This window comes from Apteryx mantelli, chromosome 1 (assembly GCF_036417845.1).
Source record: "Apteryx mantelli isolate bAptMan1 chromosome 1, bAptMan1.hap1, whole genome shotgun sequence".
Lineage (NCBI taxonomy): Eukaryota > Metazoa > Chordata > Aves > Apterygiformes > Apterygidae > Apteryx > Apteryx mantelli.
The window spans coordinates 118,712,097-118,740,085 of NC_089978.1; the positions used below are offsets into that span (position 1 = coordinate 118,712,097).

The window sequence follows — 27,989 nt, forward strand, 5'->3', positions numbered from 1 at the left end:
AGGCTGAGGCTCGGCCGCCGCGCTGGGGGAAGGCCGGGCGGCGCGCGGGGCCCTCGCCCTCATAAGCGGCTGCCGGCCGCCCACAGCTTCCTCGCGGGGCATGCGTAACGCCGCCCCGGGGCCCGCGCCGCCCCACGGCCGCCCGCCGGGCCTGCCCTGCCCTGCCCTGCCCTGCCCTGCCCTGCCCTGCCCTGCCCGGGGCTGCCCCGCGCCGCTGTGCCACCGGCACGGCCCGGGGTCGGGGCGCAGGCCGTCCTTCGCTCGCCGGGAGTTTCCTTTCCTTTCCTTCTTTCCTTTAGCGCCTCTGCGGAGTGCGAATGTCTGGCAAGGCCGATATCAGCGGCGTTTTTTAAACTGCGGCTTCAAAACGTATTTAAATTTAATACCTGATGCCGCTCCGAAAATAATCCTGTGTAAAATTACATTCGAAATAGGGAAGCCGTCGTGTCAGGCTTAGCAATATAATCCATTAGCATTCCTTATGTTAAGAAAATTTAAGAAAGACTTTAGGCCGTACGCTTTACCTGTCTCAGCCAAACACCCAAGTGAGAGGCAGCTGCCAGATGAGCAAGCAGCACCCAGCAGCTGCGGGACCGAACCGGTTGCGGAGAGCAGCAGCAGCCCGCTCAGGGCTTGCAGAGAGACTATTTTCCATCGTAGCGGGTTTTTTCTCCAGTTCCGTTTAGCAGCTCCCTCACTTCAAAGCTGAGAAACCGTCTTCTCAGCAGGATATACAGCCTGGACTCCTCATCTCGCCTCTGGAGAGCAACAAGGCAGGAGACAGGCATGAACCATCCTTCTTCGAAAGCCTCCAAGGACAGAGTAATCGGAAACAAGTGGTTTAATCCATTTATTCCAAGCAGGGTTTCCCTCACTTTCAAATGCAAACCATGTTTTGATAAATCTCTCTTCCTTGTGCCCAGACCATTTGCGGGGGTTAGCTCAGTATTTTAAAGATGTCCTCTGCGTGCATTTTAACTCAGTTCCAGTTTCCAAACAAGAACAGTCTGAAACAAATCCTAAGCAGAAAAACAAGCAGCTTCATAAATAAGAGCCTGACTAACTATGTTCTAAGTGATGCAAATTTGTATGGATATAACACGTCCTGCAAAATAAAAAGAATCCAGATACAGTGTCAGGGGTTATATTTCCTTTTAATAACCACAGTTAAAGGGTTACATACCAGTGAAAACCTGCAGTTCTTCAGGAAAAAAATGAAGTGCAAATGCAAGACAAGATTAAAATCAATAATTTAAACACAGATTTCTGGCTTGCTGATTTAAATTACTTTGATTTAAAGTAAAAGAATCCTCCTCATCAGAACTGATTTGCCATTGTCGCCCCAGTTTTTCTTCAGTACAGCACCTCAAATTAGATGGATTAGATGGAATGATGTGGAAGTGAACTGGGCTTATTAGATCTTAATGCAACTCAGTTTCCTTTTGACATAACTGACCACATTTCGATAGAGAAATCAAATACCAGAGCAAGAACAACTGATAATTTCTCTGTAAAGAAAAAAAAAAAGGATGAAATGGCCCAAAGGAGTTTGCTGTCAAATCGGATGGGGAATATGTCTGTGTGTTGCAGGGTTTCTAGCACCTGTGCTTTGTCAGCTGGGTTCTGGTTTAAAACTTGTACATTTGTACTCTGCGAACACGTTTTCTAACAGGACCATCAGCAGAGTTTGCAGATGAATTAGTCATTCATACATCACTTTTCTAATTCCTGCCCTAGCTCTCTGGCCGCTGATCCACCCTCCCCTCACTGCATGTCCCATACGATAGCGCAGCATTTTAGGCGTTTAGGGATTTAACCTCCCTGAAAGTGAGATGGGCCCACATACTTTCTACTCCTAGTCTAATCATTATGTGGTTACTGGAACTCCTGCTATAGCTGTAGAGTCTATCATCTCACTTTCATTTTAAATTCAAGCATAAATCTTCCTTTCTTTCTTTCTTTTCTTTTTTTTTTTTTTTTTTGCTATTAGCATATTACAGCTAGAAAGAAACTCCAGGCTGTTGAATCAACATCTGTATTTATTGCTCAGGGTTTAACCCTGCTCTTTGACAGGCAGTCCCAGGAAAGATGGGTGAGCTCATCAGCACTTGAAATGCCTCACTGCTTCATGGCGATGCTGTTAGGGTCCGGGGTACATGGGTCCCGTTAGATGCTTGGACCATACTGGCAAGTTCAGTTATATCCTTAATGGCCTAACCCCACAAATGGTGAAATCAGTGGTTTGTGATCTCTATATACCCAGGCCCCAGAAACAGTACTTTTGCTGTCATGAGACTGGCTGGCCAAGAAACAGAGTCCTCAGAAGGGAACAACAAAGCGAAACCCCCATGTCCCCAGCCATTTCGTCTGCCTGGTTACTCCCGTCTACCCTGCCTTTTCCTGCCTGACCCTTCATCAGCTTTCGGTCTGTAGCGTGGAGACACAATATCCGTTCTCGCCCACACTGCAACTCAGGTCAGCTAATCACGTCATTAAGGCTGGCTAGATTTCGTACAGAAAGCTGAACTCAAGGATGTTATTCTCGGTCAGAGCTCCTTCTCTTTTTCTAGGTATCACAACTCTTAGTCTTCTCCTACAGAGAGTTCATTAATTGCAAGGAGATTGCAAATAACAGAAACGGTGTAGAAGAGTGCTTTGTTCTACTTTGACTAGAGGTCGAAGTCATAATTGTCGATCGCTTCAAGCTTCCCTAAGCACATGTACTTGATTCTTGGAAGCCGTGTCTTCAAGGGAAGACTTGTGTTGCATCCTTAGTCAGGAAGGCTCACATTAAAGCCACAGTTCAGAAGAGACTGCAGTGGGCCTTATAAACCCACTAACTTCACAGTAAAATCCCCATAGGAAAAAGCTGTCTCATGCACTTTAAGAGGCCTTCAGCATTTTGCCTGTATGTGCTCCAGAATCGGGTTTAAACAGACAGAAGCAGCATTGCAGCCTGAAAAGGGAAGTTTATATTTAATAAGAAAGGGCCTCTAAATTCTACTAAAGACAATTACTGTGGAAAAAGAGGAAGATGTGAGAGCATCACATATACCACATTTTTCCTTTGCTTTCACATAAACCATCAGGAAAAAAGCAGAAAACACAAGTGAAATTTTGCAACATATGTGCTCTCTGGAGGAAATCGATTTCACTAATCAGCACTTGTGGTAGAAATTCTTTGCACTCAGAAGGAAGGTTGCTCAGATACATCACTACCAGAATTCTCCTTCAGATCCACAGACATCACCAGCTTTTTCCGAATGGCAGAGTCACCGCTGCAGAAACATGCACTGAGAGCAGAATCAAACTTTACACTTTTAGTGACTGGCAAAACCAACCAAACAAAAAACCTCTTCCTATTTTTCAGTCGACATCTCATAGCAGAGAAATATTAGAAAGAGCGTAACTTGATAAATACTGAAAAACAAAACACAACACCTACTCTGCAATAAAGAATCATAAGCACATTGCCTCCTACAGTTTGATGATTCCTTTTATTGGCTTTAATGTGGCAGACATGGCACAGATAATGGCAATGGCCAGTATGCTTTTAATACAAGAACATACAGGCCAAATGGAAAGTATACAAGATGATGTGTTTCTAGATACATAAACTCATCAAAAACGACTGTGCAAATGACTCAAAAAATTCTTTGTCAGAGAAATGATCCCTTGCAAAGCAGAGTAACATTTTAGGAATTTTTTTTCAGTATTTGATGGCTAGAAAACCAGCATGTGGAAAAAAATGTATACAGAGGAATGAACTGAGTACAACTGATAACACTCATTTGTTTATCAGTGGCATAAATGATACCTTTCTTTGTAAGAGGAGGGCAGAAAAAGGCCCTATTAAAGAGGTTCAAGGGCCTTGAGAAATTAAGCCAAAATGGTAGACTATCTATCTCCTAAACAATGTCAATAAGAAATGAAAAAACATTGTGGGGAAAGAGGAAAATCCAACAGTTTCAGATTACAAAAAAATCACTTTCATCTTACAAAGGAATATAACAATAACAAAAACCCCACAGTTCAACAGATTTGTCATTCTTGTTTTTCCCCCAGCTGTCCCTAGCCTTCAGACTATAAATCTGGCAAGAGTTGGAGAAGTTAGATGCTTCGTCTCAGCACAGGCAAGAACCCAAGTATGGTTTTGTTTACAGAAAAAAAAAAAAAAAAAAAAGAGGACTTTCAGGAAACAATGGCATGTTTCACTTGTGCAATCTCCCCTCTGCACAGCAGGATGGAGGGCATCGACCTTGGCTTTCCCCCCAGTTTCAGAGGGAACCCACACATCAGGTTATCCCAGATGATCTCTCTTGCCCTAGACCCTTCACTGAGAGGTCTTCGAACTAACTTCCTCCAAAGATGCTGCTGGGTGATGGCCTCCTTCAAGCGGTTTGGCATTTGGGGATGTGCATTGGAGCTAAGGCCCCTGAAAGAGGAAAAATTACATTAAACTCAGTCAGTGCCCCTCAGTTGAGCTCTGAGGAGTTCCTTAGTCCTCTGACCAGAGTCTAACCCGTTTAGCAATGCCCTGGTGCAGCACCCGGGGCATTTGGTGCCGAATGGCACCTAGGTGGCCACGCGGAGACTGATAACATGCTCTGGTAATGCTGTGCATTAGAAAGCACAGGCAGAATGCCATTTTAAGTCAGGAGTGATGAATAAAGCTAAAGCAAGAACTTCTTACACAGAAACAGAGAGGGGGGGAAAATATGGGAAGTTAAAGTAAGGCAAATGCAAAATGCACCCACTCTGTTTGGCAAGTGTAATTTAGTTCTGATACTTTGTGGCTATTTCAATGCCTACTGCTCAAAACACTATGACTTCTTGCCAAAAATAAAGTTACTTTAATAACCTGGGATTCAAATTCTTCAATTACAGTCACAGCAAACTGCTGTAGGGGATCCACTGGATCGCTGTATGGTGCTGTTACTAGGTGCTGCGATTTGTGTTAGTGCTGCACACAGGAGCCCTACGCACTTTGTGTGGGCCACGCAGGAAACGGAGAGCAGCTGCCTGCCCCACAGCGCACAGGCTGACAGCCACAGCTGCCCTCGCCCACCCACTCCATCTAGCTCCTGCAGGCTTTCCCCTTGCAGCAGAGACTGTTCGTTGCCTCGCAAAGGAGAACTCGATCTCCTACACTTTCTAGCCCGGTGGGTGAAGATATGGCAGCAAACATGCTGGGTCTCCTCAGTGAAGCAGGCTGCGCTGCCTGCAACAGCTGCGGCAGCCCTCCCTGCCAGGGAGCCGCACCCTGCAGCAGAAACCAGCTGTGAAGAAAGGATGGGCTGGGTTTTTTTTGTTTGTTTGTTTGTTTGTTTTTAACATATGCAGTAGCTATTTCAGCAGATGGGTGGCTGCACTGTGCTGCAAGTTACCACTTGCACTGGTTGCTTTGTCGGCTTGTGCCAACTCATAAGGGGCCAAGAGCCCAGGTCCTCTCTTCAAAGCCAGCTTCATCTCCGAGGCCACGGCAGTTCTGCTGCAGGACATGTGACTGGCAGAGATAGCCTTGCCCTGACTACACTCACTCTGGCCCAGTTACCAAAAGCAGGGACAACATGGCAGCACTGGCTGTAGCGCAGGGCAAGTGATCAGATAGCACAGCACATGGGTAGTACATGCTGGGATGTATTTTCCTTTTTTTGTGCTATTACACAGGAAAAACTTAAATGCAGCAATGAGTAATCATTAAAAATGAACCTGCCCGACCTCAGAGGACCCTTGCTGCGCAGTAAGCCAGGGCGCAGGCATCTACACTCCTTGCCCTGGCTGTTAGCAGCTCAGGAGGGCAGCTGAGGACAACCAGGTCCCTGGGAGGCCTGGCTAATCAGGCATTTTGCTATTTGGCACAAGTGCCAGCATCATGGGGAAGATGATTTTCAAACTGGTTCTTATCCAGACAGGACAGCATAGGTCTGTGTTACCTGGGGAGGCAAAGAGTGCCCTTGCATTCATTGAGGCTACGATTTGGCTTCAGAGTGGACTATGTGGAGGCTAGGTTCAAGGACTGCTTGGTCCTGGACATTTTGCAGAGGTCCATGGAAGGTCAGGCTATCCTAATCATAAAACCACAGAGAGAGTGAGAAACTAGAGCAGCACAAGTGTAAACAAATAAATGTCTAGCCATGTGGGTGAACATGTTGATGTACAGATATGAAAATGCATGCATAAAATGAATGAATTAAGGTACAAAATAACATGTTTGAGAAGTAGCTCTTTGGAGCTGCTTTCCTCTAGATGAGGTCTGCAGCCGAGGAATTTGTCACTATGACTAAGGACTGACAACTTTTAAGTGGGTTTTGCATGTCAGAATGTTGTTTTGATTTCAGTAATCCATGGTTAATTCACGTTGTGCTTGGCTTCTACTCCATAGGCTTGCAAAAATCCCAAGAATTACTTCCATGTGGCTGATCAGAGGGATAAACCTCACCCTGGATGGAGCATGCATCTCAGTGCCCCCATGGAATCTGATTCAACATGCAAGCCTGGCCATAAAAAAACCCTGCTTATTTACTTTTCTTTGCTGGGTTAGTTTTCTGCCATCTTTGTGAGCTGCATCAGCTTACTGGGATATGAGACCTGCTCCAGAACCAGTGGCAGGATCAGGTGGTTGGGGGCAGAGAGAGGGGTTGCTCCCTGTTGGCAAAAGCAGGATATTAAATCAGTGCCAACTGTCATATGCAACTTCACTGTAACCATGTGTCTGGACCACCTAATCTCTCCTGTCTTTGAAAGCAGAGTAAGGCAAGTCACACACGGTGCCCACTAAGAGCATGCAAGAGGAGTTAATTAGAATCAATGAGCATGCTGCTATTTCACAGCTCAGCTTCCTTCCCACAATTTCCCCATATGGACAAGCACAAAGTGTTAGCAAGTGTGACTACCATTCTGACACAGATTTGTATAGATAATGTAATGCTGATTTCCATGGTAGTCACACCCAAAGAGCAGAATTATACTCTGTATTAAAAGCAGAGCTGAAAACACTACCTATAATCACCATTGCTAGGCATTGTTATCATCTGCTTTGGTTGTGGTTAGGTTTAATTTTAAAGGCTGAAGTTTTATACACCAGCTATGGTTTAGACTGACCTATGAAAAATTCAACAACAACAAAAAAATTCAGCAAGAAAAGAAACATCTATTTCCAAGACTAACAGTCACTAAATAGGAAGCTATTTTCCTTGTGCTAAAGTTGTTCCCATATATTCTTACTGGGTTGTAACTTCTTTATGCATTGGAACAAGAAATTTACAGTTGAAAGAGCACTGTCAGGGAATCTGCTTTTTGCAACCCTCTGAAAAAATATGCCCGTATGTGTTATAAAGCATTAACTGGTTTTGGTTTGTGTGTGCTCAGTACAAAAAGCCTCCAAAAACTCCATCTGCAACAAGGTTGTGCTGGCAACCTGCAGAGTGGCTATTCCTCACGTTAGAGTAATTTTCTTGCCAGACACAATATTCTTGGCAGATCCGTTTATTTAGAAACCGTTATGGATCTGTCCTTGCTGATGCATCTACAAACAACACTCACTCTATTGTGTACACAGATCAGACATCAACACGGGAAGTGCAAATTCAGAGTTTTCAGGAAGCAAAGCTCAAAAGGACTCAATTCCAGAAACCTGCCAGGTTGACATTTGAAGGTGGGAGGGGGAGTTCAGGAGAAAACAAACAAAATCAAAAGCCCCACAACTTAAAACAAGAACTAAACCTGAAAACATCTGAACCTCAAACCTAAATGTGGTGTCCAGCTTTGGTTTGTTTCTTTTCCCTTCAAATCTAAAAGAGAGTGATTTTCTGTAAGTGCAAGCCATGGGATTTCCCCCTCTTCTTGGGTATTGCACTTTTTTGATGGAAACCCTCGGATCTCAGGGATACAGATACCTTTTACTTGGGTTGTTTTCTCCTAGTGACTTCAGAGATGTTATCCCCCTTCAGTGAGGCTCACTCAGGTGAACCTGTCTATTGGGTTCAGCTCCTCCACCAATATATCTTGTCTCCCACTTATGGCACTTGGAGATGTCAAAGACTGAAGAGAGGCCTGAGATCCAAATGTGCTCATAAAAAGTCATGAGAAGAGACAGAGAAATCCAGTGGCAAGGATGCTGTTGCCTGTGCTTATTTGTACGCCAGCTCCCTCTCCCATGTCTCCCATTCAGCTGAGCCCTGGTTTTCAGGAGTGTTGGTGACCACCACTCACCTTTGCAAACAAGCCTGAAACAAACTGGCCAGAAAAAATCTCCTGAGCACCAAGCCTTGTCCCTGGCTACTCTAGGGAAGATCAAGCAGCGGACATCACACCTGGCCACCTTCGACTTGGTGGCCCATCATGCCCAGCCCTGCTGGCCTGCTAGACAAGCACAGCTTTGCAGCGGGCTCGCAGGGGCTATGCAGGCACAGGCTTGGACCTGCTCTGCCAGAGGCCTGGCAAGGCACTGGCACAGAATCACAGAATGGTTGAGGTTGGAAGGGATCTCAGGAGATCTTCTAGTCCAACCTCCCTGCTCAAGCAGGGTCACCTAGAGTACATTGTACAGGATCGCATCCAGGCAGGTTTTGAATATCTCCAGAGAAGGAGACTCCACAACCTCTCTGGGCAACCTGTTCCAGTGCTCTGGCACCATGTGCTTTCCAGTGGCAGCACCATGCTTTCATTTAAACAGTGCTTCTCCTGCCCAGCAGCCAGACCTGCTCCACGCCTCTGGGCACCAGGCTGAGCAAGCCAACTTTGGTCTCTCCCCACACAACAGGCTCCCCTCCCCACCACGGTCCCTCTCTTCCTTGTCCCCAATCAGGGCTGCCCAGAGCCACCCAGCACGCCTGCTCTGTGGTCTCTGGGCCCCCACTGTGGCCCAAAGACTTCTTTAAACCAGCTGGGGGGATCTCACCTGTGGTCACATTCATCTTTTTCTCAGCTGCACCATGATGAGGACTCATCTTCTTACAATCAACCAAAACTCCCCTTCCTCTGTAATTTCTAAATGGCAGGTGACAAGCTGGGAGCAGAATATCTCACTGCTGGTCTCTGCACACACAACCCAGTGCTTTGTGGAGTTGACTTCCGTCCTGTTGCCATTATTCCAGTCCTTCATGCTTTCAGTTCTCCTTGCACGACAGTCTGAGCCATTTCTGTAGCGGTGAGCCTTTCAAGTTTTATGCTGTCCCCAAATCTGATTAGAACCTGTTTTCCCTCTGGATAAACAAGATCAGGCCTTTGAGGAGCATCATCAGTAACCCCATTCCAGCCTGCTTGCTTCCCTTGAGGCACAGTCTCCTGACATCCTTTCTTTAGGTAAATCCTTACAATGCTCTCATTAACCCCCTTTTTCTCCAGCTTAATAGTTTTGCTTGTAGCACCGTAAGAATTGCCTTTCTGAAGTCCTCCATCTACATAGTCAATTATCTTATCAAAATGAACCTACTGGGATAGCCTGCCATGAGATAGCCTTGGCAAACTCATTTTGCACTTTATCTCATTTTCCATTTCCCAAGATCAGGCTAGTTGGCTGCTTGGAGATTCCAGTTCACATACCTCTTCATCCTTGGTTTCTTAATGATAGAAATGACCTTTGCTACTCTCCTCCCCGGTGGTAGAAATTCTTACCACTGGACTGTGTTTTCACATACCAGTTCCTTGACTTGGAGATTAAGCAGCCCCCTGTTGTCCCCTCACCCACCCACATGTACAACGACCCTCTTTTCAGCTGACATGCCTTCAGCCCTTCTGGTTTGCTTTTCTCCTGGCTAAGGCACAAGACACCTATGAGTTCCTCATATGAGCCTCATTTATGGCTGGATGCATTCATGTCAGCTCAAGTGTGGCCTCACAGGTTTCACTATCGCAGCCAAGAAAACTTAAGTTATGCATGGCTAGGTTATATCAAAGCAGCTGCCATGCCAGGGGTATTCAGTGGAAAAAATGAAAAGGCTCTGTCTGAGACTGAAGATGGGATAAGGAACATTTCACTTCTAGAGCACCAGTCCCAGTGCAAGCAGATGACTGAACTGTGCACAAAAAGATCTCACACTCCTCTGCCTCTTACAACTGCTCAGCTATTCCAGAGAAATGGCTGCTCTGACAGGCCCTGAGCCCAACACACTTCTCACATTCAGCTAGTAGCTGCTCTGACACAAGGCCTGATCCCCGAGCTCATGCTCCTGTCACATCGACATCAAACAATAAGCTGTTCCACACTTCTACTGCTGAGGGTTTAGGTTGAAGCACAAGGAAGGGGTCTTAAATACAGAATGAAATGGCAAGTATTATTTTCTCCTCTTAGCTCCAAGCAGAAGAGACTTCTCAGACGCATTGCAGAGCCATTGTTATTGTAGGGGTACAGATCTCCAGGCATATTGAAACTACAACAGAAGCAATATCTTCATTCTAAGGCCTCTCTGTATCTGCTTTGGTCATGATTTTCGTAACTTTCAACTAACTTTTGACAACACATGGTCTGAAACATGTCACTCACTAATCAATGCTTGTTTTTTACCAAGCAGCCAATGTTTGGTTTTTTTCCCCCCTAAACCTGTTAATTTTACACTAACTCATAGCTTTGTGCAGCCACATACCTGTCAGATCAGTCACAGTGTATCTCCTCCCAGACCTCAAATGCTATCTCAGTTTTAAAAGCAATAGGTTTCATAGTTAGCAGCTTCCTTTGCTGAGAGCTTGCCCATCCTTTCTGCCAGACAGGGGCCGTTACAGAGGGCTAACCATACCACAGCACAGCAGTGTGTTTTGTGGACTCGTCCAAAGGCTTCATTCCCATGTGAGTTTGGATACGTGCACGGAATGATGGGGAAGCCGTAAGAGGGGAGGCCAACAGCCAATGTACTCACACTATCTCCCTGCTCCTCTTCCTGCGAGGACTTCTCCACGCAGCAAGGCAATGTCACCATTGGTTTGCATCACATGAAGTATGTAAGTGCAGAAAGGAAGCAGGCAGATATTTTTAAGCCTCGTCAGACCAATGGATAAAACAGAGCATTCAGTGGTCCCGTTCATGTGTTCCGCTTCCGTCACATACCAGCACTTCCCAATTCTCTGAAATCCGATTCATGAAGAATCAAATGCAGAAGTAACCTTTAAAAGGCTGTGCTTTGCTGTCTTTTTCCCTAACCCCCTTCCCACTAATTCTCATGCCCCTTGGTTCTTTTGGTATACAGCCAAAACAAGGAGTCATTCCCATGAACAAAATTATTTTAGAGGGAGCTGATAAAGAAACAGGTACAAGAGAAAGACAAAAAAGAGAGAAGGCTCAGGTCACAGATCAGAGAAATCCTTATGGCGGAAAACAACCACCCCATCAAATAACTCAAAGCCACCACAGGGCTTTTCCTAACTTATCATATCTAGGATTTTGCCTAGTCTCAGTTTAAGTCATTCAAGCTGAGGAAAGTCATTCTTCAACCCAGCAAGTCCTGGTGTTACAAGTGCTCCCTGAGGCTAACAGGAATTTCTGAAGACCGTTCCTTCCCTCCTGCCTCTCCAGGCCTCAGCTAGTGCCCCACTGTCTCCCAACCATTCCTCCCTCAAATTTAGCTCTGACACCCCTACACAACCTGCAGCTTCACAAGATGACTTGAACACATTTGCAACTTAACAATAGACAAAAGAGGAGACCCTCCCTTCCAGCCTGCTTCCTTTCCTACCACTTATTTTTACACTACTTCTAACCATCACCTAACTCTTTTGTACCAGGATAGAGAGTCAAATGGGATTTACACTGCAAAGCAGATGACCCTCATTGCTGGTGAGAGAAAGAAGAGGAGCTGAGCTGCTTTTTGGAAGGATCCAGCTGTTAATTTGGCTCAGCTGTAGTGTGGCGGTACACCTTGGCTGTGGGAACTACCTATGCTTAGCCAACCGATTGCTGTGTCAACACCAGGGACCTCACTGGAGCTAGGATTAATAGACCCACTTTGCCCTCTGTTCCAGCAGACTGAGCTCCCTCTCCTGCTTTTGCTTCTCATGGTCCTCACAACTGACAGATATTTTCTATAACACAGCCCAGAATTATGTTTCCCAGGCTGTATCTTTTCACACAGAAAGGAGAAATCTGCCCTGAAAGTGGAAACACATCTAACACTTTTAACATCAGTTCTCCTGCAGGGTGGGAAGAATATTACGTTTCAAAATCACGTTTCAAAATGCGGATGTTTAATCCCACCACCACTCCCTGACACACACACTAACTGGTTGTGTTTAACCCATCACATCCTGCTAGGGCTTATCTTCATTGATGAGTTATGACTCAAGCACCAAGAACCTTCAAATTTAGCCTGCCAGTGGTTGTAATGGGAGTCATTGGGTCTGTTGGAGGGGCTAAAAACACAAAGCCACACAACTCATCAGCTGCTACAGGGAGACAGGCTCACTGGTACTCTCTCCCCCAGTGCGTTCCCACAGCCCCTGTGTGTCCAGAAAGGACATGCACAACTGCCAGCAGTTCAGGGAAAGGCAGCAGCAGAAGGGACAGAGACATGGCCCGCAGACCCTTTCACGCCACAGATGGGAGCGCAGCACCAACACTGGCACATGACCAAAAATCAAAATGTCATTTTATTTACATCACAGAGCAACTGGCCTGCCAATCCACTGCTTGAGCCAAACCCCCATTCCACAGGAGCTGACTAGGACCGCTTCATTGGCTTTCCTGGGCTCAGGAGAAAAGCATGCAGCCTGCCAGGGAGGTAGCTGTTCCCACACACCTCAGTTTGCCAATGAGACAGCTATGCACCTAACAGATGGGCAGCAAAGATTAATTTGCAGTCCATTTTCCCAGACGCGGAAGCAGGAGAGGTGATCATAGTCCTCAGCTCATGCAGGAGATGTTTCCTGCATGACCGACTTCGCTGGTTGTCCCAAGTCGGCATCGCAGTGCCTCTCTCTACGGTAAAGCAATTGAACTTTTTCCCAGTTTATATCTTCTACACTGCAGAATTGTGGCTACTTGAAACAGCCTTTTTTTTTTTTTTTTAATCTATATTAAAGAGGGTTTTTGGAAGCATCCTGGAGAGAGAGGCAGGTGCCACAATGCACAGTTCACACTAATTTTCTAATGTTTCCCTTCCGCCCTGGGCAACGAGCCAGATCCTCCCTTGGTCAGTTTCTGGAAGGAGGAAAGCCTAGAAAGAAAAAGGCAGGTATTTCTGCAATAAAATCTAGTTTATCAGATAAGAGGCCAAAGTCCAGGGTTGCCTGAACTCCGAGTCAGACACCCAGAGGCACTTCCTCAGCTCCCACAATCAAGGTCTTGCTTCAGCACAGTCTTTCAAATCCTCTCTCGTGAGACCTGAAAAATCTCCACTCATGATCCCATTTCCAGGCACAAGCCTCATCTCCCTAACTGGCCTCCCTTCAGACCCCTGGCTGCAAACATCAAGTCAGCATGGCTGCAGCAGCCCAGAGCATCCAGCAGCAGTGAGCGTTTCCTTTGCACCTGCATGCATGGTCACGCACGGCTGCCTTGCCAGCAATCCCTACCAAGGTGCTCTGCAGACAGGGTTCCAGGTCCTGAGCAGACCTTATGTGGCATTTGGTGCCCCTGCTTTGAATTTCAGTCATTGCTTGTTGTGCTAAATTATTATTTGCTGGCCAGTGACAAAGAAAGGCACACACCTGGGGACTGAAAACTAGGGTAAGCCCAGAAGTATTCCCCACTTAAAAAATGCCTGCTGTCATTAAAGAGAAAAGTGCTATTAAAAGTACGAGGGACTGTTAATGACTGGCATGGGTCCAAGCTGAACATGCTTGAGGACCCAGGAGATCCCTTGGAAAGTCACATTTGAATCTGGGGACCAAAGAGAAGATTAGTATGTGAGGCAAAAGTGTAAATTCCTGATGTTCCCTTGCAGTCCCATTTCAGGGAGAGCTGTAGTATGTAAAATAAGGCCATTGACAAGCTTATGAGGGTCGAAGTTACAGCAGCGACCTGTAATTTTTAATCTGCACTTTCTTCCAGCTCTTGGCCTGAAGACCTCGTGTAGTTCTGAGAAAATGTCCCACAGGGTCTAAACTGGTATGTTGTCCCGGTGTTGTAATGCTGCCTTTCACTGCACCTCAGAATTGGGCTCTTAAATCCTGGGCTCATCTGAAAAGCCACACTTTTTTAAGTCAAAGAGAATTACCCTTTTTTTTCCAGATGAATATGAAGGAAAATTCTGACTCTAAGTGAGTACTAACCACAGTGTCCAACACATGGCAGGGGCATGTCAGCGAGCTGCTCCAAGATGGTACTTTCCAGAAGGCATATCCTGGCATTTGGTCCACCGCAGCCTAATTTTCATTAAAAAAAAAGAACAAAAAAAACCCAGAAAGGTGAAATTTGGTCAGTCTTTAACTCTTTGCATGGCTCAAAACTGGAAGGTGGTGCTTGCCAAGCTGGCATGGCCGTGTCGCCTCCCGGCGCCACACAGTGACCCAGGGCAATGCTGCATGTAGCAGCCCAGTGTGGTCAGCACACCAGATGGAGGGTGCTCTCCCACCCACCCTGCAGGAGAGCCCTTTGGCACTCGGGCCTGAAAAAATCACTTCTCTCCCACCACAAGCCATGTGCTTGCAGCTCCTGTGGACGGCTCATCAGCCACTGTCTCTCAGCTGCCAGTCCTCACTGTTTTTCTGTACCACATCTCAGATGTCACTTAACTCCAATGCATGTTTTGGTTTCAGTTTTTAGGAAGCTGAACAAGATCAGGAACCAGGAAACCATGACGTGATCCAAAGATTTCAGTGCTACAGGCATTTTGTGCTAATGCAGAGGAGTTCTCACATTTTTCTGGCTATTTTGGGAACCCTATGAATTTCTTTTTTCCCCCCTGTCCTTAAAGGTGCAGCAGAAGCCCTTCCTCACAAATTGCCATCAAAAGCTGTGGCCTTCCCCTCTGACAGGCCCAAGACTTAGGAGAGGAAAACTCTGCTTTGCTTTTAGTGTTGCACCGACTTGAGTAAATTCTGAGCAATTCTATATAAAACAGAATGAACCAGAGAAGCAGAAAAGGTCAGCAGGCACTGCTGCCTGTGCTGAGACACAGGCAACTTCTTTTCCCACTTCCTTTTCTGTTACTATTTTCTGTATCAGATGCTTCTAAAACTCCACATTTACAGCACCATGCAGAGCAGCAGTCAATATTTGAATGGACACTGAATATTAAACCACTGAAGCTGCTGGAATAGATGCTCAAATGCAGCTCTGCATGCTCAGCTACCTTGAAATTCCCCTGGGCCCATCTCCAGCCCTGCGCCCTTAATTGCCCCCAAATTCCCCAGGGACTCTGCTCTGACCCAGTGCTACATCTTGATTGCCCTGAAATCCCCCAGGGCTGCAGCTCAAAAACTACCACCGCTTTCTCTCATAGGCGTGGGGGGATTTTTTCATGTAAGAGGCACCAGTACCTTCTTGGGTGAATCTGGGCTCTGGAGATATGGTGTGTGGCACATCAAACGATCACTGGTTGTTAAAAAGGATCAGCCTCAGCGAATCTCAGCCCAAGTCAAGCTCAGTCCTGTATCTCACTCCTACTTCCTGCTTCTTTTCCTTCCTTGCCTATTCACTAGAAGCCTTGAGCCATGCAACCACTAGCATCATTAAAAATAAAATATAAAACTCATAGGAGGCAATGGTATCATCAAGCGCCTAGAGACACAACTTAAAACAAAACAAACCGCAACAGCAACAAGAACAAAAGTCAGGGCAAAACTCAACCCAGAGCTTGGGACATGAGAGGGGCCTTGTCCCAGCCCGGGGCTGAACCCAGTCAAATTCAAGGCTGCAGAGGGCACGCTAGGGACCGATGGCTGCCCAGACACACCGAGGGATGGGGCAGGAGAGCAAACCAGAGTCTGCAGGCAAAGGGTCTGAGGTAATGCTGGAGATGGGGAAGGGCTGCCTGGTCTCAGCTCAAGCTGCAGTGGTTGAGTGTTCAAAAAGGACAAAATAAAAAAAAAAAGAAAGGTTTCTCCCCTCTGCAAACTCTGAGCAGGGCCCGGAGACTGAATGCAGCTCTGATCCAGGAGGGGACCATGCCAGGGTGGGATCAGACTAGAAGGAGCAGGGTGTTATTTGTGAAATAAGTGAAGAATTTCATTTGAAAAATAGGGGAAATGCTGCACGCATGTTTCATTTTGACTTTTTTTTTTAAACAAAATGTTTGATTTCCATTTGGTGACTTCATTTCCAAATTGACTATTTTGCTATTAAAGGTGCTAAGAAAGAAATAATCCTGAAAATGAAAGAAAATATTTAGCTACAAGGCCCAGGAAACTTTTTTGCACCTACCCAAATGAAAGCTTTTCTTCTTGAAGTCTTGATCCTACAGCTGGGCCAAAAAAAAAAAAAAAAAAAATCCCCTCTTTTGCTGCTGCGGCTGATAGTGTGGACGTACCAAGCTGAGAGCAGGCGAGGCACCGCTGGATGGACAGGCCTTCCGCCTCTGTGGTGTTTGGCCCCTTGGCTGTCGGGAGCTCACTGGCCAAAGTGCCACCTTGAGGCAGGCGCCTCAGAGGGCAGCAACACCGGTGGCGGTGGCAGGCACGGTGGTCGCTCTTGAGGAGCCCACCGCGGCTGGTGCTTCGGGCCACAGGACGGGGAGTGAGGAGGCCTCGGGTCTCATTGCCACTCGCCCGTCCTACCAGCCAGGGCTGTCAGCTGCTCCATCCCCACCTAGACGTGGTCGGGGGCCACCACTGACCTGCGGCACCCTGAGGCGCCTGGGCGGTTTGTCCTTATGGCCTGGCTGGGGAAGAGCCAGCTCCTGCTGGACGAGTCGCCCTTGGGCCCGCTCCAAGTGGGACAGCCCCATCCAGCAGAGCTGTCCACCAAGCCCGGGGTGGGCCAAATCGTCCTCCTGACGGGCTTATGCAGTGGGTGAGGCAACACTCATCCCGCTGCTGAGGACGGCTAGAGAGAGATGGGCAGGAGGATGCGTTTGGTTTGAGTTTTCGACTACAGTCCTGAGGGGGCGAGTGACTCTCCTGGCGCTGGTTTGGCTTCCCAGCCCCAGCGGTGTGCGTGTGGTGCGATTGCTCAACACAAAATAGCACTTCCTTACCCCAAAAACACAGGCTTGTGCCACCTGCAGCAGGGAGAAGCGAGCGACCTGGCATTTATAGGGTTAGCCGGGCCGCCGTTTGCGGCGCGGGTGGGGAGGCTGCAGAGCCCTCCCGGGCTGTGGGCTCCCTGTGCGTCTGCCGCCCGCCCCCCTCGGCGCTCTGCTCTCTCAGAGCTTCCGCCGGCCCAGGCTGCACGCTGGTGACGCAGCAACTACACATCGGGGAAGCGCCGGCAGCCGGGACAGCGGGGAAGCCCTCGCGGAGGGGCCCCAGGTACCACAGCTTGCCGCCTCCTTCCCCCGGGAAGCGGGGATGGGATCCGACCCCCCCCCCACCCCCCCAACCCCGGGTGCACAAAATCCGGGGATGCTCCCCAGGGATGTGGGGTCCCAGGCCAGCGAGAACCACCCTGAGCAGGGCATGCACAGGGCCTGCGGCCGGCCGGCCGCCCACCCCACAGCGCGGGGGGCTTCGCGGTCTTGCGCCTTTTTTGTTGGCTTCACTGCAGCATTGCAACGAGCAAGTCTGAGGCTGAGCTTGGCCCGGTGCCGGCTCAATTGCTTTTTGACTTTCAGCCTTGATAAAAACAGCTCGCTTTCCCTTTCTGCTACACTGTGGTCTGTAAAAGAGAGCCGGAAAGCGTTGTTTTAAGTTTTCCGGATTTTTTTTTTCTCCACTTTTCTCCCAGAAAGACAACGCTGAGCCCTCTTGCGTTCCCCGATGTAATTCAGAAACCGGCCAAGGAGTAAATCCACCGATACTGGGTAGGGTCCCTGCAATTGCTCAGCCCTGCGTGGTGTGAGCTTCAGCAGCAAAGTGTGGGCCCTCTTAAAGACGCTGGATGCCTTGTGCAGTGCTGGGAGGAGATGTGCTCCTTCTCTAATGGAGGGGAGGCCCCAACAGCTCTTATTCAAAATACTCGTTGTGTAAGTAATTAGTATGAACAAAAACAAAGTTCAACGGTAAGAGGTCTTCTCGGTTACGCAAATCACATGCTCAACCTCAAGCAGTTGATTAGTAATTTAAATTTTCACTATGTCTGTGATTTTGCTTTCTGCCTTTTTCCCAAGTCATATGGTGAAAGGAGACTTCCAGGCCCTTTAGCACTTATCAAGACACAGCTATAAAAAGTAACAAACTCTGAAGGGTATATTTTGACTGGGAGGGGGGATGTTTTACTTAAAATATCCACCCCAATATTCAATTCTGCTTTTAAGAATGGAAATTTTTGTAGCCAGGCTCTGAAGTCAGGGGCACGTGTGCCTGCAGTACTGCCGCTGCTCTGAACCTGCTACGATGGGCAGCGTTGTGCTGGGCTGTTGCTGCTCCTGGAGGACCGGGCTCTGTCATCCCTGGCTCTGGGCTCGGCTGGCCGAGTGCTGCTCTGCAGCACATGCTCACAAGCTTCTGGCTGTGCACTGCACCTGTGCCCACAGGTCATGGGGAAACAGGTACTTTGAAGGAAAATAGTGAGGTGCAGGTGCTAGGCCAAGCATCTAAGCTATCAGAGCTTAGCCTGCATTAAGATGAGAAAGACTTTCTGCCTCTCTCTCTCCCTCTCCCTCTCTCACTTGCTTTTTTTTCCCCCCTAGTCTTTGCTGCATTGAAGCAATTGTGGAGCAAAAATTGTGTACCAAGCCAATGGAAAACTACATGGCATCTATGGTGCTGAGTGCGCTTGGGGACACGCTGGGCTATTACAATGGGAAATGGGAGTTCCTCCAGAGCGGCCCCGACATCCACAAGGAGCTGGCACAGATGGGGGGGCTCGGCAACTTCAGCATCCAGGGTTGGAAAGTCAGTGATGATACAGTGATGCACCTGGCCACAGCTGAAGCCTTGGTAGCTGCTGGGAAAAATCCAGTTTTAGCACATCTCTATTCCTTGTTGGCAAAGAAATACAAGGAGTGCATGAACGACATGGCAGGCAGAGCTCCAGGTAACCCCTCTCATGCCATCTGTGCAGGGCTCTCCCAGCCCCCTTTTCTCCTCCAGGCTAATGGTCTCTCGCCTTCCTGCAGCATGGCGCTAAGGCTGTCCCTGCTTCTCAACTTAAGGCTTTGCTTTTGGCTGTCTATAGCATTACTAGACTTTGTGGACAAGCAAAAGTTTTCCACGCTCAGTACCTGTCTCAGGCTGAATTAAAGAAAATGCAGTAAGGCAAGTTGGCGTGCTTTGGCTCTCTCTGAACTAGATTAGAAAAGATATTGTTTGCCCACACTCACAAGATTTTCTTACAGATGTGTTTGAGGCCTGGCCTTGAACTCAGGGGAAGGATATAAATTCAGTCATGTATAACAAGCACCCTGAAATGCTGTGTTAAAGTAACACATTTAAACAGAGAATTAACATGAGCCATCTCATAACAAATGCAATAAATCACATTTAAAATATATTTAAAGGCTCAAAGAACCTTGCCTAGAATAATTAAGTTTATTAAACCCAAAATCTATTTTTGGCTAGCTCCACACATCCACTTCTGCACCTGGGCAGTCAGGACTCATCTGTCTTTTCTGAAGTTGTCTTTTCCATCAGCTCTCCTTTCTCTGCATAAACACAATGCTGCCAAGTTTGGGTCACAAGCAGCGGGGATTGGCAGCGTGTGGCACTATTTAGGAAGGGTATGTTGACAGAGGTTGCAATATTCAAGCTGTATACAATGTTTTCCTACAGTATACCTGGTAAATACAGGCCTGCTGACTCAACTCTTCCCAGAAGCTGCCATCTCTCTCCACACAGCTGGCCCAGGCTCTTGTGGATGCCTGAATGAAAGTTAAATAGGAGTTGCTGAGGCTGGGGCCTCTTATTTTGCTAGCACAGGTAATGCAAAGTATCAAGGAAACACCCAAATTCAGCAATCCTATGCAGAGCTGATACATTGAAAAGAAATTGCCTGGACACTTCCTTATTCTTTGGGGTTGCTTCCAAGTTAATATCAGGAATGTTCTAACTTGACATAAAACATGTTTTCCTGGGAAAGGCCAAATCCTGCATCGTTCTCTTAGGGTCACTGAGCATAGTGTGACAGAGCTGCGCATTTCCACAAGAAGCCTGACTGGAAACTTGAGAAGGAATTTATTCTGCAAACCTTGTCACAGCCACCCCCTACTTTGCTATCACAGGCTGAGATAGCAGTATTCTTTAAGACAGATAATCTCAGTTGTCTGAGTGGCTTAATTAATAAAATATTTAAGAAGGGGTAATGATACCTGCCAGGACAGCAGGAGTCAGCAGGTTAAACTTTCCAGAGAATCCCTGCTGTTTTGACAGAGAAGTGTCTCATAGTTCTCATGGCTGAAGGGGGTCTACCAAAATGGACTAACCACAGCTGGTTGTGATACAATGCCTGGAAGCTATTTTTGCCTCTGCTATCTAATCTTGGTGACTAAAACCTGAGCTGGAAATGAGAAGAGCCTAAACTGAAATTTTAGAAATAGCTAAAGATAATAGCAAAGCTGCTGCAGTCCTTATGTAACTGAGCTGCAACATACCCAAAAGCAGTTCCAATTTGGAAGTGAAGGGTTTTAAAGTAAATTTGCCACGGCAACTAATCGGAGTGACAAGGAAAGGTCAGGCTAGCTAAGCAGAAAGAAGCATCTTCTTTAGTGGGCACTGGGTCCATGGACACTTACCTCATAAAATTTTGGCAGGGGAAAGACTAGTATGTGGAAAAAATGGAAGTCTGATGAAAATGTTCTTGTAACAGCATTCTGTAGGGCTCCTGCTGAAACTGCAGGAAAGGGGTCCAATGGGCCTTAGACAGCCTCCGATAGCTTAAATTCTGAGATCTGACTGTTTAATACCCATTAATGTACTACCAAAGAGAACATCTCATCCATTATACACTGTCTGCAATCTGGAGTCTCCATGTTGTATTGATAAAGCTTAACAATAAGACTGGTAGACCTCACTTGTCTGTAACTTTGCTTCAGTAATCAGAATAAATAGATTTTAACTGAAAACATAACTTCGGATTATGCTCTGACAGCCAAAGCGAAGACTCACCAGGGAATTGTAGTATTTAGAGCTGAGAATGGAAAGTTGCTGCTGCAACTTTCACCCAATAGAGAAGAGATTCCCCCAGAATAGTGGGGGAAAAATCACGTTGCTCACCCACACAAGGGAGTCTAGACCCAAAAAACTCCCAGCGGCAAAGGGATTCCCACAACTTTATTAGTCATCAGAAGGCCTCAGCAGGTTCCCTCAAGTAAGCAGCCCCAAGAGAAAAGGTTAACCTGACTCTCTTAACTCAATGGCAAGTTAATCCCTACGTGCATTATTGCTTTTTGCGATGTGCCAAAGCCCCACATTCATTGTCCTTTGCAGATAGCAAAGCCAATGAATGAAGTGACACAAACATGGCCATATTTCTTTTTTTTATAATACAACTGCATCTGTCTTCAAAGCTCTCCAGGAAACCTCCTGCTTCAAAGCTGTTGCCTGTCACTCCATTTCTTTTGGTCTAAGAAGTCCTTTGTCTGTGGAATTATTTGTGATTACATGATTGTTTTAACTCATCTTTTTATGTGTATCAACAGATCCCAAACATTACTGTCTGTGCTCATGAAGAGCCTAAATAAATTGAATGGAAGCCTATTCCAGAAATAACATCCAGTTACACTTGAAACTTTTTCAGGTTTGCTTTATTTGCACATGCTTTTTGCCTTAGTGCTTAGAATAGCACTCTCCTACTTTTAGTTTCTTTTAGTTAGCACAAAGAAATCCTAACCAGGATTTACTAGGTTTCCAAAACAGATTTTCCTGATTCCAAAGTCCCAGAGTTTTTAAAAATCTGGTTTTAAAGAAAGGCCCAACAACTTGATTTCAGGTTAGTCTTCCTGCTCAGCTTTCAAAGGTTTTAAAATTTTGATTGTTTAAAAGCATCAGGATAACATTTACAACACATCACTTTCTTCATAAATCACAAGAGTCTTAACTGTTGCAAGCTGGTGTGTTTTATTTATTTATTTATTTTTTCATTTGCAGGTTGTCAGTAGTAATCTCCTAAAGTTATACATGCAGGTTTAAAGCTGTGAGCAACTGTTTGTTTGTTATTGCAAAATAACCAGTCTTTCTTTACATTTTAAGCCTTGTCATCACCCTCATTTTCATCTGATTACAGTTAATGAAAGAACAATCTCACTTTTTATCAAGGACTGAGTTGCCTAGTCTCAACCTGCCCAAACATGTGCTCAAGACATGCCTTTCTTGCAATGCTGTCAAGATTACAAAGCTCATTTTCCTCTTGTTTGTTGTGCAGATTTTTATTTTAAGCTACATTAGTCCCTTTTTATCTCTTTCCCCTCCCCCTCATCTTCCTGCCAGAAAGTTAGTTTTAACAAAGACATACAAATAGGATAGTTGGCACAGTTTTTTTTAAAGCTGTGGTTTTGTTTGCCAGGGTTTTTTAAATGTCCTATTATAGGTCATAAGTGCAATGGTTTGTGTATTTAGAAATACATAATTAAAATTTTTGAAACAAAGCCTCAGTTTTCTCTTAATCACAGTAAAGCTAGAAATTATACTGATATCACTCTTTCCTATTTTGATAAGTAGCAGCCAGCACTGTGTTAATAAAGTGCATAAAAAGCAGATTCAGAGGCCTGAATACATTCACACTTTAAGAAGTCACAAAAAATAAACTCCTTGGTAGTTCAGTTAAAAGCTGGCGATGATGAGTCCCAGCAGGGCTCTGTGCTACCCATACCCAGCACTGTGTGTACTACTTCCTCCAGCAGAGAAATACAGCCCTGCAATTTTCACTCTGTAAATCAGCTAGAAGAAGTACGCGTGAAGAGCATCTGGACTGATCCAGAGGGCAGCTGACTGTGTGGCACAGCAAAAACAGCGCTCTTGTTCACATGGACAGGCTACGTAAGACACACTGGCGCACAGGCACACTAGGCACCTCCGAGGCTGGTGAAATATCAGTTCTGGTTTGTACGTGAGCCATGAGCTTGTGAGAATGAAAGCAGCCTGACACGGTGGGCTATATTGAACACCAACCCATTTTTTTCCTACGGGGAACCTTGCTTACGCTGTTCCCATTCTTAAAGTTTGTCTCACGTGGCAGACTCGCCAGGCTAACAGTCGGACAGCCACAACTCTGTGCTGCTTTTTCAGTTTGAGACACTTGCTCATGGGGAACTTGCCCAGAAGTTCGCGGAGCACAGAGGGCTACGTCCTACATGAATCTAATGAACCTATCATGACACAACACTGTCAGAAAAGAAAGACACTAAAAACATTTAGATCAGAACTATAAAAGGATCCACGTGACCTTATTCCTTACAGTGATCAACCATTATTTGTTTCTAGTACATGAAAGGAAGGCAATCTTCAGGCTGTGCTTTGATTTGGAGGACTGTGGTTAATTACAAGGGTAAAGTAAATGCCACGTGCTGGTAGAATAAGAGCGCCATATAAAAATCCTACTGTCGAGCTTATATATGCAAATGAAAAAGTAAACAGCTCTGTAGAGTATTTAGTGCAGTGCCTGGCTGTGATTAGTAAGGTCTCAGATCATGGTAATCAGATTGCACCAAAGATACTAGAATTGTACAGTTACATAAAAAGTCGGGACCAAGCTTCTTGCCAGAGCTGCTTGTTGCTCTACGCAGATGCCTTAGTTTGACTTTTAAAGCAACAGAGTACGTGCATGTTCATTTATCAGCTAGCCTCCCTGGTTAGCCAGCAAAGTGCAGGCTCAGCTGTCTCATCTTGGGTGCATGAGCATGTCAACTGCTGCTGTGTGTTTGTGAGACAACTAGGCATATTGCAGTTGGGAGAAGACTTACTTTTGAATTGTTTCACAGTCATCCAACACATTCAAAACTTGAACTAAGCTACTTGAAACCCACTCTTGATTTACTTCTCTGTTGGAAAAGAAGTATTTCAGATTTGGCCAGAAGAGAAGACTAAGAAAAAAAGGCAAGGCAGAAGGGAATCAAAGATCATTTATTTTTTTGAAACTGTTTCCTCTTCCTTGCACACAAGCATTTGGACTTAACACTCCAGAGATTTGGAGCTCTGAGATTTGGATGTGTTTCTGCAGGTGGCTTTCACCTATGGGTATGCTGGACTGATAAGTGAAGTGTTGAAAGAAGCAGCACTAGAAGAAGCAGAGCCATTTCTTTAAAAAAATAAGTAGCAGAACTATGAAAGAGATGACAATACAGAGTTATGGCATGGCTTTCCACCTGAGAAGAGGCAAAATTGGACTAGGATGTCAGCTTGGAGCAAGAGTTAGTTGAGGAAAGGGGACTTGACGAAACGTATTCAATCTTGAACAGCATGGAGAAAGGCTAGTCGTTATTTCTTGTAATATAAGAATTAGAGGGGAATTTCAGCAAATTGTCGAATGGGTAGTTTAAGACAGAAGGAAATACTTTGCATAACAAAATCATGGCACTGGTTATCATGGGATGTTAAAGGAATTTGAAAGCATGCATGGGACTTAATGAGACCAATTCATGGTGGTTAGGTCCACTGGGGGTTATTGACCATGATACAATGGATCCAGCTTCTGACTCAGGAAGGCCTTACTTCTCTGACTGCTGGGAGGTGTTCTAGCAGAAATGGTGTACGTGCTCCATTTTTAATAGCCTTTCTGAAATTATCTGCTAGTAGCTATCTTTGGAGACAAGCCAGTGGGCTGGACAAACCTTTGGTCTGCCCTAGTACAGTTGTTCTTCAGCTTATTTAAGAAACAATCAAGGGGAGTACAATAAATCCAGTTCTGTAAAACTCTGTTATAGTGAGGCAGGTACTAAGCTCATTGCTTCCCAACAAACTTAAAACTGCAGCAAGGGAGCTACAGGTTCATCAGTAGGAACCATTTCCCATCAGTGAGGCAGTGGAAAAGATTCCTGGGCAGCTTGTGGGGTCTCCCTCTTTAAAGAGCCCTTTAAAGGGCTCCCTTTTAACCTGGGAGGTTAAAAGTCTGTCAGGAATAAAACAGAGACACTTAGTCCTGCTTTGGGCCAGGGATCAATGTGATTTGATGCCCCTCCAAACCTCCTTTCTATTTTTATGTATTATGTATGTATTTACAGGGTCTGAATACCTATTCAGAGCAACATTTCCTTCCCTCTATCCTGCCTGTCTTCCTGACATTCCCATATGATGTGACCCTATCACCTCCTGATCTGTGTTTCTTTCTTTCTGGGGCACTTTCTCTTCCTGCCCAGGTGTCACGTGTATGGAGAACGTTCTGAAGCTGAAGCCAGAGAAGCCAGATGGCTGGAGGATCCCATTCAGCTCCCAGGCAGGAGGCTGTGGCGCCGCCATGCGTTCCATGTGCATTGGGCTGCGTTTCCCCCACCCCCAGCAGCTGGACACCCTGGTGCAAGTCAGCATCGAGAGCGGGCGAATGACCCACCACCATCCTACTGGCTACCTGGGCTCCCTGGCCTCAGCCCTCTTCACCGCCTTTGCAGTCAACCGCAGACCCCTCCAGGCCTGGGGAAAGGGGCTGCTGGAAGTGCTGCCGCGAGCGAAAGCCTATGTTAGGGATGCTGGCTTCTTCGTGGAGGAGAACATGGGCCACTGGTGAGCTGGGCTCTCACCATCTGCCGGGGCTCCTGCTTTTCACAGGCCCTGCAGCACAGTGAGCTCAATGCTTTGTGTTCAGACACACACGAAGCCAGCTCTGAGCACAGGTTTCTGTGGTGGCTTCCTTCCAATGATCCCAAAAGGCGCTCTCCCAAAGTGCTCTTAGGCGCGCTCCAAAGCCCTTTTGCACTGCAGGACCCAGGGTGATGAAAAAATATACAGTTAAAAGAAAAGGAATTGTTAAAAATTAAAATAAACCTCACATACAAGAGGACAAGCTCTCTTTATGCATAAGCTCATGTAGTCACATCATTATAAACTCTTAGAGCAGCACATGCCTGCCATGGGATCAAACCAGTTCAGAAAGCTCTTAAGTCTCCCAGGGGACAAATACCTCTTAAAAAAAAAAAAAAAAGGCAGACTGCTTGTGCCATGTGGCCATGACATTTTTGGATCCAATATGAGGTAGCTAGACTTCTCATCTCAGGGAACCGCTACCTGATGAAAGATGGGAACCAGGGATGGGGTCCAGCACTGGGCTGAGGGCTGAGCTCAATTTGAGAGTTTTAACCAAATCTGGATGTTTGTTCGGGGTGACTGTACACGCACGCAGGCACACACCCAGAGACACTGGCAGAGCCAATGTGAATTCAGGAGGATGACTCAGTTCTCGCTCTGAGCCTTTGATCCCTTGCAGCACAGCAGCAGCAGGTGCTGGACTGCCTTCTCCCATGTGGCTGCAGGGAGGGGAAATCTAGCACACTGAGACATGCTCTCGTGCACCTTACTGTAAATCATGCCCTCAGTCTGATAAATGGGACACCTACCATTTTGTTGAGCTGTTGCTCCAAGCTATCTTTCTGTGGGGTGCTTTTTTAGCTGATGTCTGTAGCACTTGTATGCAGAAATGGTGTTTGCTGCAGCACTGGGACTCCTGTCTGCATCACTCTCTTCCCTTCTCTTTTGCAGGCGTTACTTTGAAGAGCAGTGGGAAAAATATCTGGAGGAGCGAGGCATATCGGATGGGGTGTCACCACCTACCTTCCCCTCAAAATACGGCGTCGCGGAGAGAGATTCATTCTACACCTCCATCAGCTACTCAGGCTGGGGGGGCAGCAGCGGGCACGATGCCCCCATGATCGCCTACGATGCGCTGCTGGGCGCTGGAGGGTCCTGGCCTGAGCTGGCTCACCGTGCTTTCTTCCATGGGGGTGACAGTGACTCCACGGCTGCCATCGCGGCCTGCTGGTGGGGGGCAATGCACGGCTTCCTTGGAGTCGGGGCTGCCCTCTACCAAGACCTAGAGTTCAGGGAGCGCCTGGAGACAGTGGCCAGGGACTTGTACTTGCTTGGCACTGCCTAGTTCCCACCAAGCTAGCTGCGCTTTTTGCAAACCCAGTGAGTCAGTGCACGTGATTGTAACGGGGTGAAGCTTGCTTTTTCTTTTTCTGCATGCTACCTTCAGCATGGGGCCATTTAATAGAGAGCAGCTTGTGGGGGGGAACAATCACATGGTGGTGTGGTGCAGGTGGGCAGCCGTGGGGCCACCCGAGCAGGCAGAATCTGGAGCGTGCGAATGCACCACCTCCTCCTTCACCCAGCAGCTGGGGTCTCTCCCTGTCCCCGAGCCAGGCAGGGAGCCCCAGGGCAAGCTGGTGTGGCCCCTGCAATGGCTACGTCAAGCTCCCACCCCACATTGCCAATGGGAAAGGCTGGGGATACCACTCACCTTCTAGCACCAAATGTCTGCAGAGACAAAACTTTGGCTCCCTTGCTCAGGATGTATCTGCTGTAAGTTCTGGTGGAGGCAACAGCCAGCTGTGTCAGGGGGTGATGTTTTCCCATACAATTAATTTAGTAGAGAGTATTTTTTGTTTCCAGTGAGTGCCAAAAAATTAACCTTGCAGCTTTGGCAGTGCATTTTGCAGAATTCCACAGCGCTTTTGCTATTTAAAGAATGTGTCATGCTACTTTCCTATCTCAGTTAAGGGGAAGTTCCAGACTGCCAGCTAAACCCTTCTGCAAGGTAAGGGCTGCTAATGAGCAAATTTAGAGGTTGCATTTTACATCAGGTTAGACAACTCCTGTGGTAAACTATATTCTTAAATGTAAGTCCAGACTACTAACGATTATTTGGTTACCATTTGCCATGGATTATGCAGCTAATTCTGTGACAAATATGTTTTTCTTTGAATCCCGAATATTATACAGCTAAATGTTTATTCTTCTAAGAGCAATTTCAAAATCAGGATATCCCATCCAATAAATGGATATGTCATGCCTCTGTTAAAAGCTGTATTCTGTTACGGGATGAACTAAGGGATGGGTGGGGCTGTGTGCCTGGAGGGCCAGAGGGAGCAAAGGTGTCT

The 27,989-nt window shown here is 46.6% G+C and overlaps 1 protein-coding gene across 2 annotated transcripts; it reads left to right on the forward strand.

Moving 5' to 3' along the window:
- The first annotated feature begins 17,255 nt into the window (after positions 1-17,255).
- Positions 17,256-27,912, forward strand: ADPRH (ADP-ribosylarginine hydrolase). Of its 2 annotated transcripts, XM_013950116.2 has the most exons (5): positions 17,256-17,340; positions 17,756-17,993; positions 18,660-19,006; positions 25,257-25,617; positions 26,590-27,912. In XM_013950116.2, exons 2-5 carry the CDS (start codon positions 17,950-17,952, stop codon positions 26,981-26,983), a joined length of 1,146 nt encoding a protein of 381 aa, XP_013805570.2. In that variant the 5' UTR covers positions 17,256-17,340; positions 17,756-17,949; the 3' UTR covers positions 26,984-27,912. The 2 variants fall into 2 exon arrangements, with proteins under 2 accessions (XP_013805570.2, XP_013805572.2); XM_013950118.2 differs by lacking the exon at positions 17,756-17,993 and having other exon boundaries at positions 17,259-17,340.
- The last annotated feature ends 77 nt before the right edge of the window (positions 27,913-27,989 follow it).

What these genes read in the sequence shown, in the direction of transcription:
- ADPRH (XM_013950116.2), top strand. Translation starts at nt 17,950, where the DNA reads ATGGAGGGGAGGCCCCAACAGCTCTTATTCAAAATACTCGTTGT. An exon ending in TTATTCAAAATACTCGTTGT is followed by an intron (nt 17,994 to 18,659) that starts GTAAGTAATTAG and finishes TTTCCCCCCTAG; the next exon opens with TCTTTGCTGCATTGAAGCAA. An exon ending in CATGGCAGGCAGAGCTCCAG is followed by an intron (nt 19,007 to 25,256) that starts GTAACCCCTCTC and finishes CTTCCTGCCCAG; the next exon opens with GTGTCACGTGTATGGAGAAC.